The sequence below is a fragment of the Pteropus alecto genome, unplaced genomic scaffold, assembly GCF_000325575.1.
Source record: "Pteropus alecto unplaced genomic scaffold, ASM32557v1 scaffold44, whole genome shotgun sequence".
NCBI lineage: Eukaryota > Metazoa > Chordata > Mammalia > Chiroptera > Pteropodidae > Pteropus > Pteropus alecto.
In genome coordinates this window covers 7,578,000-7,589,516 of record NW_006436812.1, presented here as the reverse complement: position 1 = coordinate 7,589,516, position 11,517 = coordinate 7,578,000, and the positions used below count along the sequence as shown (strand labels likewise).

General features: G+C 45.6%; 1 protein-coding gene across 7 annotated transcripts in view; it reads right to left on the bottom strand.

Annotated features, from left to right (window-relative positions):
* KIAA0556 (KIAA0556 ortholog) overlaps positions 1–11,517 on the bottom strand; it is a 177,565-nt gene that overhangs the window by 87,546 nt on the left and 78,502 nt on the right. For all 7 annotated transcript variants that reach the window (XM_025048349.1, XM_006914049.3, XM_025048350.1 and 4 more), the window contains one exon: positions 2,548–2,815. In XM_025048349.1, the coding sequence (XP_024904117.1) occupies positions 2,548–2,815 (268 nt within the window). The remainder of the gene's footprint in view (positions 1–2,547; positions 2,816–11,517) is intronic.

Here is an 11,517-nt window from a genome sequence, read left to right as displayed (position 1 = left end):
CTCTGGGGAGACCTGACAACAGGCCCTCGAACCGCCCTCCAGCTCCCTTCAGGGGGCATCTGTCTCCTGCTGAGGCTAAAGAAGCCAGCCAGAGGCTGCCGATGCAAGCAGGCAGATGAGGGTAGAGTAGCAGGCACGTGCCCACCCTGGTCTTGAGTAAATGCTCAGGATTAGTTCAGAACACCAAGGTCTGGGGAGACCTGACAACAGGCCCTCGAACCGCCCTCCAGCTCCCTTCAGGGGGCATCTGTCTCCTGCTGAGGCTAAAGAAGCCAGCCAGAGGCTGCCGATGCAAGCAGGCAGATGAGGGTAGAGTAGCAGGCAGGCGTGCCACCCCTCTGTGCGCTCGCATGCCAGACACAGCCTCAGTCAACACGGGGCCTGCCAAGCAATCTGATTGTTAAAAAAGTAAAATGTCAAGAAAGTAAAGTTCCTTTTTTTCATTTTACGTCCCAGTATCACATTCAAACTGTGCCTGGGGTCCAACTGTCCTTCTATGGTCTGGTCCTTCATACTTGCAAGTGATTGCCACGCCCCCACGTTTCCAGGGTGGGGGCTCTGTCAACCTCCTGGCGGCCCTCGCCCTCGCCCCACGACCTGAAGAAAACACAGCCCACTGCGGTGCACATCTGCGCTGTCCCAGCAGGTCTCACGGGAAGGAGCACGTGGGCACTGCCTTGACCACTGGTCGCCCGAGCAGGTGGGCGCAGCTCCCTCATTTGTTTGACAAAGATTTCTCGGGCAGCTTGAATGTGCCAGGTGAGTGCCCGATGCTGGGGATGCGAGAGAGGGGAAGAGCTGGCCTTGCGCCCTGGCAGAGCTCGCACGCCAGACGGGGAGAAAGACAGCAAGGGTCAGCGAGACCAGAGCCAGGAGGACGCCGTGGGAGAAGAGGAGGCACCAGCAGCAGGCCCTGCTGGCAGCACATGGAGGCATCCAGGAGGAAGCAGCCTCTGAGCTGAGTCCTCAGGGGAGAGCAGAGAGCCCGGTTTCAGGGGTCAGCGTGAAGAGGAAAGGTAAGGGATCAGCCCAATCAAGGGTTTAGAGGTGAGGGACATGAGAGCACCTCTGAGGGACAAAGATTCCCCTCTCTGAGGACGTCGACCTTTGGGTGTGGCTGCCTGTTATGTCCCCCCACAACTCATATGTTCAAGTCCTAACACTCGGTACCTCAGAATGTGACTGTGTTTGGAGACAGGGTCTCTAAAGAGGTAATTAAGGTAAAATGAGTCAATTATGGTGGGCACTGATCCATTCTCACTGGTATCTTTATATGAAGACTGAAATTAGGACACAGACACACACAGGGGGAAACCATGTGAAGACACAGCCAGGTACAACCCAAGGAGAGAAGCCTCACAGGAAACCGACGCTGCCGACTCCCTGATCTCGGACTTCCAGCCTCCAGGACTGTGGGACGATAACTTTCTGTTGCTGTTTAAGCCCCACCCCAACTCCACCTCCATCTGTGGGACTTCGTTAGGGCAGCCCGGACAGACTAAATTAACTCACTAACTGATTTCAAACATTCCCTCATTTCTCTTTCCTTAGGTTCACTCGAGCTTCCCAACTGGCTGGTCCTGGTATTTCGTTCAGAAACTATGACACACTCAGCTTTGAGAAGAATGTGCTCAGAATGGAGAGGGAGCAGCAGGTGGAGGCTGAGCCAGCTTGGATGCAGGGTGAGGACTGCCTCGGGTAAGCCCTGCCCCGCCCCCCACCAACTGTTTTTTTCACTCTACTTTCCAGAGTTTCTCTGGAGAGCCTCCCCTGGCGGACACTGCAGTTTCTGCCCACCCAGCACACTTTCTGCCTCCTTCAGATTTGCCTTGATTTTCCTTTGAAGACTACTGTCAGTTCATTGCTTTGGGTGGCAATAAACACACCCGTAGTCCTAGTGGCCGGACCTGGCCAATTAGAGCCACTGCAACTAGTTCAGAGATGTGTGACCCAACGTGGGTTCAAGATCCAGGCCTGGGGCTTTGGTTGGAGCTTTTAGGAAGAGAAATCCACTTCCTGATGAAGCTACAAAGCCAATGTCTCAACCCCGTGTCTGTCTGTGGAGCGCCTACCTAAGAATGGTATGAAGTCAGGACAAAAGAAGGCAGAAGCAAGAGGGAGGAAAGGAAGGAGAAGGAAAAGAGAAGAAAAGGGAAAGGGAGGGGAGGAGAGGGAAGAAGAGGGGAAGGGGAGAGGAGAGGAGAGAGACGAGTCCTGCAAAGCCCTGGACTCCTTGGTTATCCAAGCCAATGTGTAGACCCTTTCGCTTAAGCTAATTGGCTGCAGATGCTGCTAAACATCCCACAATGCACAGGACAGCCCCCACAACTATCTGCCAGACATTTACCATCTGGAATTTCAGGATCATCTGGGGGCCTTTGGGAGCCTTTGCCTCTTGCAGTCAACAGAGACCTGACTGATACATCTCCCCAGGCTGCGAGGCAGTCTACCCAAAGCCGAACTCAAAACACTGCTGGAAACTTAAGTCCTCCTATTAGATCCAGAGATATCAAAGGCAAAGAAATGCCACGGTAAGATGGAGCTCACTTTTGGAAGCCGGGTTAAATTCCAGCACCACGAGGGTGTCTGGGCCCTGGGGAGGGCGTCCTTCTGTCTCCTGGTCCTCAGGAACATCCTTCTGCACTGAGTCCTCACTGGACAGAGGGGGGTCGTGTCTGGGATGGCCCACCAGCACCTGGTCCTCAGGCTCGGGCTCAGAGAGTACGTCTTCTTCGATGGAGTCATACTCATCACTGGAACAATCCTTTTGTTTCCTTTGTAGACTTACACTAAGCTCCAGACTTTTCCTCAGTTCCTGCCAAAAGTCAAGAAAAGTGAAAAATAGAATATATCTCTCTGAGAAAAGGTCATTTGAAAACAGATCCTTAGAATCGAAGAACTATTGCAACCAAACTAACATGTACCAAAATCATCTCTATCCATGTATTGTCATCACTTTGAAGACGAGAAAACAAAGGGAGGGAACAAATGAGCAACTCTCTGGATGAAGCAGTATTTATAGTATTAATTGCGGCGTGGTGTTCACATGCCTGGGACGCCTCTAAGAATGTGTGTGTGTGTGTGTGTGTGTGTGTGTGTGTGTGTGTGTGTGTGTGTGTGTGTGTGTGTTGGTTTGAGGGCTTGTTAAAACAGATTGCGGGATCCCATCCTCTGAGTTTCTGATTCAGTGGGTTCTGGATGGAGCCTGAGAATATGCATTTCTAACATGGTGATGCCGATGCTGCTGGTCCAGGGACCACACTTTGAATATGAAATCCCAAAGGCCTCCAGATGACTCTGAAATTCTATACGGTAAAATGTCTGGCAGATAGATAGTTGTACGGGGCTGTCCTGCGCACAACTATCTACCAGACATTTTACCATACAGAAGGATGTTTAGAAGCACCTAAATGTCAGAACATTTAGCACTTAACTATAACTGCTTGACAATTTGTTCATGTGTTTCATCTTCGTGAGACTGTAGATTTACAATCTTTAGCCCAAGCATTAAGATCTAAGAGTAACCAAAAAATTTATCACCAAAGCCAGAATATTTTTGAAAAAGAACACCACTACATTTACACGGGAACAAAAAAGCATAAACTGGACTGTCTGGGAAAACCAGTATGTTTGGTCAGCCTAGCTACACTACCCCCGTGGCCCTCGTAGTATCTGAGATAGTGGTGAGAAAAGGAGAAGCAATCAGCGAAGGTTTGGTGGTTGACCAATAAACTTCATAGTTATGCGGCAGGCTGAATAATGACTCTCTGAAGATGTTTAAGTCCTAATCCCTCGGCCCTGCGAATCAGCGAGGGCTCATGAAGAAGTGAGAAGCACGGTGTAGAAAAATCTGATCATCTTAGAGAAATCATCCTAACAAGACCAATGACAGAAATATGGACATTACAGGGGCCGCTGGTGAGGAAATAAGAACACGTATGGAAACTAGAGGAGAGGGAATCCAGTTACGTAGTGGCAGAATTCTAGCTGAATTGTGTCCTACAATTATGTGCTAAGTGGAACTTTGTAAATGATGGATTTGGATACCTAGCTGAAGAGATTTCCAAGCAGTGTTGAATGCAGTCTGATTTCTTCTTGCTGATTAGAATAAAAAATGAGAGGAAAGAGACAGAGTGAGAGAAGAATGATTAGGTAAAACAGAACTGAGGTTTGACTATTTGGGAAATTCTCAGTCAATCCAGGTTGCAAAAGATATTAAAATTAGGAGATTCCCTGTCAGAAAAGCATGCTCTGGAGAGAAAACCAAGGGTGTGACTGGATAACCTTTTGCTAGTGCCTCAGAAGGATCCAAAGTTTAGAGTTTTCAATCACACTGAGGGCTCTCTGAAGATTAGACATGAGGCTCATGGATCCCATTAGACATCTCAGTAGAAGCAGGAATAGAGATGGGATTATCCAGGAAAGATCTGTGGATAAGCCTCTTGTCTAATGGAGTGAATTCTAGAAACACGCATCGGAGACCCACGTGGTTTTTGAGAATGTCATATCAGCTTGAACTGAATGGGAGAGAAAAAGGACAAAATAAAAGAAGGCTGTCAGACTCCCAAAATTCTACAGGCAGGAAACAGGTTTGTAAAATTACTAAGTGGCAAACACATGCTGCTTCACGAAAGAGGAAGGATGACTCCAAGGGTTAAGCCATGGCACAGAGGTGGAGCCCTGAGCCACAGAGGATTATTCCCGGGCCTTGAAACCTAATGGCGTTTGCCCATTTGGATTTCAAAATCACTTGGGTTTGGCGACTCCTTTTTCTTTTAATTTTCTCCCTATTATAATGGGAATGTCTATAACTGCTATTCTATGCCTGACCCACCATTGTATTTAGGAGCAGATGACTTGTTTCACAATTCCACAGATGGAGAGAAACTTTGCTCTAAAATGGGTTATACCCAGTCTCACTCATCCCTAATTTTTATAATATATATGATGAAATATGAGAACTTTGAGCAGATGAGACTTAGATGATATTTTTTACTTGATAGTGTAATATGTTGAGACTTTTGGAAAACTTGGGATGATACAGATGTATTTTGCATGTGAGATGAATACAAAACTTTGGGGGCCAGAAGGCAGACTATTACAGGCTGAGTAAATGTTCCCCAAAGATGTCCACATTCTAATCCCTGGGGCTGTGAATGTCACCGTACACAGCAAAGGCACTGTGCAGACGTGATTAAGTGAAGAATTTTGAGATGGGGGAGATTATCGTGGATTATCCTGATGGCCCTAATGTCATCACAAGGGTCTTTCCAAGAGGGAAGCAGGAAAGTCAGAATGAGAAAGAGAAGATCTCAGGCTATAAGCAGAGGTCAGGGAGGAGAAAGGATGTTATATTGCTGGCTTTGAAGGAGGAGGAAAGGGATTTTCCTCTAGAGCCTCCAGAAGGAACACAAGTCTGCGGACATCTTGATTTTAGACCAGTGAAACTGAATTTAGATTTCTGACCTCCAGAACTATAAGATTAGCCGCTAAATCTGTGGTAAGTTTGTTACAGCAACAATAGGAAACTAGCAGATCTGTCTATCTTTTACACTCTCTCCCTCCTATCCTGCTTAATACCAAGTATCAGTGATATTATTGAGCAAATAGAATACACCTGGCACATAGCAGGTAACTGACAAATATTTTCTGAAAGACTATTTTATGTCAGTGTCTGGGTAGTGGCTGTAACAAGGGGTGGTGAGCACCCACATGCTTTGGAGATGGCATTAGTGATATAATCCTTAGCAAGTTACTAACTCCTCTGATCTGCATTTTGGCATCCACAAAAATGGGTTAACAAATCCCTGTCTCTCTGTTGTATTAAAGCAGAGTCTGAAATGGGGATGATTTCGCACCCCAGGGGCTATTTGGCAATGACTGGAGATGTTTTTGGTCACAGCTGGGGGAAAGGAACGCTAGCGGCATTTAGTAGATAGAGTTCAGGGACATTGCTAAACATCCTAGAATGTACAGGACAGTCCCCCACAACAAAGAATTATCTGGTCAAATGTCAAGAGTGGTGCGGTTGAAAACCCCTGTATTAAAAGTGAGCACGCATATGTCAATGACATTTAAAAAGATAATAACAAGGTCTTCTAGTTGAGTGCATTGAGGTGGCCCATGCAACCGTCACAGAAACCAGACTTTGGTCACGGCTCATGTGTTCAAACTCTGACTGGTAGGCAGCTGGAGGTCAACAGATTGCTGCTCCTCCACGGAGGAACGTGACTTCCCAGGTGGCCTGCCGCTCAATAGCAGTTTCAGGGACTGGAAAATCAGCATCCTTTACCGTGGAATAGTGCTCTGTACTTTACAAAACAATTCTAGTCTTTCTCTCATTTGATCTTCACAATAACCCTGCAGAGCAGGTAAGTAGAATGAAACCCTGTGAAAACATGAACTCCTGTTAAAACGGGCTAGGCAACTGGCTCCTGTTCTCAGCCCAAACTTCCATCTCACATGGGATTGGCTTCAGTTCTGTGTCCTGCAGGGGTGGAGGCAAGGCCAGGTGAGAAAACAGTGGGCAAACCCCTCTCACTGCATCCCCATATTCTCGCCCAGTCGGTATGGAGCCAAACAACAAAACAGAGGCTGGCGACCCGGGAGGCTCCTAGCTGGGAGACTTCTGTCACTGTCCAGGAAATCCCAGTCAGTCCCAGGCCCCAAGATAATCCCCGCTGATGTCTGTGGCGGACTGGGATCACCAACCACAGCTAGCTCCAGGAAAGATCTGGATGAGGCATTAGGCTTCTCGAAACCATGGTCAGCTAGGCAGGCTCCCTCCAGCCTCTTTATCACCTTCACAGTGTTGCACACCTACATTTTAAGTTACTGCATTTCTGGAGTTTCCAAAATTGGAGAACTGAGGCCTAGCGCCTTTGAACTGGTCCAACTTGTTGTAGTGATGAAATGGCAGAGCTATGACTTGTGCCCTTAGCCACTGCTCCCTGATCCTTCTAGATTATCCAAGTGTAAAACAGACTCCCTTCCATTCTGTCAGGGACCAGTGAAGGGGAAGGAGGATGTGGCGACCACCATTGTTAATTTATTCACGCATGCAGGCGTGCTAAGGTTGCCCCTAAGGGCTGAAGTAATGGTGGGAGTAAGATGGCAGAACCCCAAACAACCACTGCATAAAGAAAAAGAATTGTAATCTCAGATGTGGCCAGGACTGTGAAGGAAAGGGCCTGCCTGGATGACAGGACAGAGAGTGGGTGGGGTGAGGGAGCCCTTGATGAAAGCTGGTCAGGGAAGGCTGGGTGATGACTAGCCGCCTAGTGAGTGTCAGGCAGGAGGGAGGGCAGAGGCCAAGGCCAGGAGGCGGCAATGACCGGAGCGCAATGTGTGCACCAGATGAGGAGAGGGCAGGGAGCCAGAGAGAGTCACACAGGGCAGGGCTTCGTGGGCCTCGGGGCAGAGTCTGGATTTTGTTTTCTGTACAATGAGAGGCCACAGAAGGGTGCTAAGCAGAAATAAAACATTATATGAGTCCTGTTTTTAAAGATCACTCTGATGCCTGGATTTTGACAGGCGGGGCCGGGGTGGAAACAGGGTGAACAGTTGTGGCTGCTGTAGCCGGTGAAAGATGAACATGGCAGCAGAGGTGGGGACAGGAGATGCATCTGGAGATGTATTTTGGAGGCAGAGATGACAGAAATGACTGACTAGAAATGAACAATGTATATACTCTTTGACCAAATCCCTCAAGGAATTTATCCTTCAGTATTAAATATACAAAGATCGTTGAGGCATCATCATAATAGAGAAAGATCCAAATGTTCATCAATAAGAGATGGGTTAAATTACTAACAGGGCGATCCTTACAGAGAATGAGGTAGGTCATGTGCTTTCACTCAGAAAGATAGCAAGAGACACTTTTAAATAAAAAGAAGCATGTCAAAAATGTACATGTAGTATATATAAAGCCAATCTTAAAAATAATCATTAGTTTCTACGCATGTATGTACGCATATACATATACAAGTTTGGAAAAATAATCACCAAACTACTAACACTGTTCTCTCTGGGGGTGGCATTCTTTTCTGCTTTGTTTTACTTAATTTTTTATTATAAGCCTACTTCTAGTTTTGTGATTAGGAAAAAAATGATATATTTACATTTATGTTTAAATCCTGTCCCTCACTCTTGCAAATAAATAAATTCTCCACAAGAGTGGTAAGGAGAGTGGTGTGGAGAACCCTAGACAGCCAGTTGTCTCAAAAATCACTGATCTCTAGCTCTGGAACACATCTTGTCTGCAAAGGAATGACTCAGAAAGCGGCGAGCAGCAGCATCCGACTCCGGAAGACGATGGAGCAGTGTCTCTCTAATTTAGTGTATCCGATCAAGTGGTCCAGACTTAAGCACAATGGGCCACCAACCTCAACAGGATGAAACTTGGGGAACATAACATCCATAAGCCCTTCTCAGTAAAACTCTCCAGGATGACAAAATTCAAATAATAAAGGGTGAAGTCAAGGAGCACAGACCTGGAGAAGCTGCGGTAAGAGGTCTAATGGTGAACACTGAAGCCATTTAGAGACTGAATACATACTAGACAACTGTGTACATTCAGGTTATACAGCAGAATGTAATGTTTAAAACCTAAGCTATTAGCTTAGCTAACAGAAACCGGAAGAGAGCAGGCAGCATGGTGCACCCCTGGCCTCACTACCCATAGCAAGGAGTCAATTCAAATCTATCTTAAATGGAAACAGAGAGTTTAAAAAGATGGCAACTCTGACATCTTAATATATGTTTTTCATAATTTATTAAACTAATAAGATATTTTAAGAAATATTTTTTATGATAAAGAAATTTAAATTTCAATAATCCCTTCTGTTTCAATTTGATTTTGCTTCTGTTACATTAATAAAAATTTAAATGCTATAATTGTATTTACAAAATATGTATAAAAAAGAAGCCTCAATTCTGTATGGCTGGTAGCTTCTTCACAAAAGAAAACAATACATTTGTTCACACTGGATGAGCAAACTTTAGTAACCTCTATTCTAATAATACCCATCTGACCTAAAAGCACCTGTTCCAGGGGCAAAAGGGAGATGAACTAAGTAGCAATACTACGGCAAGAAAGCCTTTCGAAACCTTTCCATTTGGAAAGATGAGGACCTAGGGTGGATCGCTTTGAAAGCCAACCCGCTAATACTTTAAAGGGATAACCATGCTGGGGCAGCTACCAGTTGCTTTGAAGCTGTCATCCAGAAATGCCTCTGTGAAAATTAACTTTATAGCTTTGTTTTACAACCTCACTATATGCAATTTCAGTGTTCAGTGTTTAAAATGTTAAGTTCAACCTCTTTCAAAAGAAAGCCCTCCGCATGGAGCCCAGGTTGGAATCATCGCTGGTGGAGAATGGATGATGGGACTGCACACAAATCAGCCTCCTTGCAGGAGAGCCTGGGAGAAGGCAGAGGGAGGGAGGGATGAACAAGGACTACCGACTAAAATGCAGCAGGGGTTTGATGGTCAGTGGATTAGTGCCTTACGTGCCTGATCTGCCTCTTTCTGCTGGGCCAGGAAAAAAGCAAAACCAAGCAACCATAAAACTGTTTGCTTGCAGTAACAGTAAAATAACTATAACATCAACAACAGCCACTACCAATTACCAAGCTAACCTGTCTACACACCTTATCCCATTGCAGCCTTTCACCACCGCAGTGGGTATCCTTATCTTACAAGCTCAGGGCACCTAAGTACCAGTCCAAGTTCACGTGGCTGGAAATGGCACAGCCAGTCTGGATGGATGACTGTCTGACTCCAAATTCCAGGCTCTTCGCCACATGCTGACATTTATTCCCTGCCTGGCACCAGGGCATTGTAAGCGAGTGGTCTCTAGAGCAAAAGGAAAGTCAGGGCTCAGTGACTGCCCGTGGACTTGCACAGAATCGATGAAGCTAGCTTCTAAGAGTTTTCAACACAAAGTTGCCTTGAGGCCAGTTAACGTGATAATGAGTACATTAATTTTTAGTGGATGAAGACTTAAACCTCTAACTACCTTTAGAAAGGGGAACAGCTAGGTCTAAGCTCTAGGCCTGGGTTCTGGGCCCGACTCCAGCTGCCCTGTGTCCCCAAGCAAGGGCCTAAGCCCAAGCTCCCACCTCTAATGTGGGAAAATGTGCCCTGACAATCTGATAAGGTTAAGAGATGCAATGAGATAATAGCTATGAATTAGTATTTCGTGATTGCTTTCACAGAGGCCTGGTCTTCATAGAAAATTCAAAAGTGAGATGACAGCATATTCTTTTTTACTTCTTAGATTGATTTTGCCTACAAGAAGATCAGATATTTAGACCAAGAAGCTGCAATGGATACTTAAAGATCATCCTCAAGAGGAAGCAGCAGTCTCTGGCATAGAGGTCACTGGCCTGTAGCCAACCCCTTTCCTCCCCGCCAACCCCAATAATGTCTCTCATTTTGGTTGGCAATCTTATAAAATTGAAATTTGACTGCCTTTAGCTCAGCATGCACTGTTAGTTGCAATAATTCTTGCTAGCTCCTATTGCCTTATATGAGCCATTTTACACATTTATATTAACCTGCCTGGCCCAGAAAGGATTTTTATTCTGCATTGGCAGATTAATTGACTGACTTGCTCTTCTTTTTATTCATTTATTTACTCAACAAATATTTATTGTTGAATTTATCTGTCTCCATTAGCAGGTCTGACTGCTGAGTACTAGGATAGAGTAACGAACCAGATAGTGTCCCTGTTCTCGTAGAATTTATAATCTGGCAACAAAGACAGCCATTCTAGAAGAAATTACAAGTGTAATGAGCATCGAGAACCCAAACCTAGGTGTTGCCAGCCAACACCTCAAGTTGGCTCCCAGATCACAAATTTCCCAGAATAAAGAGACTCGAGCCCTAACTTCAGGGTTCATACTGTGTATTTTTAAAATCACATTCCCCTACGCCAATTCTGAAGGACCAATGGTAAGAAAATTTGGATGCTACATGTGCTTCAAATACCTGTGTAATGTTTTCGGTTTTCTGATACTTTCTTTCTGCCCCCATTCAACCTTGAATCTTAGTTTTTACTAATTTTCATTCAAAGCTAAATTTATTTATAAAGTACCTTGGAGTTCAGTCTTTAACATCCATCATTATGAAGAAAAAACTACCCTTGTCTTAGAGAGTAGAATGACGTTAAGAGGAAGAGCACAGCCTCAGGAAGCAGAGGCACTGGAGGCTGCCTGACTTTCCTGGCTGTGAGGCCCCATGGGTACCTTGCCTGAGCCTGCCCAAAGCAGGGACTGGCTATAAGAATTGGGGTATGGGTGGCTGTATCAACTAAGAATGCTGCCAACTGACTAGAAATTTTTTGAGGAATTCCTGAAAGACAGAGAACAGCGATCATAATGAAGAACTGAAAACAGACCAAAATGTGGGGGGGTAAAATTTTCCATAGAAGGAGTGAAGTGTGTGTGTGTGTGTGTGTGTGTGTGTGTGTGTGTGTGTGTGTGTGTGTCTGAGCCCAGAGTCGAGGGAGGGAGA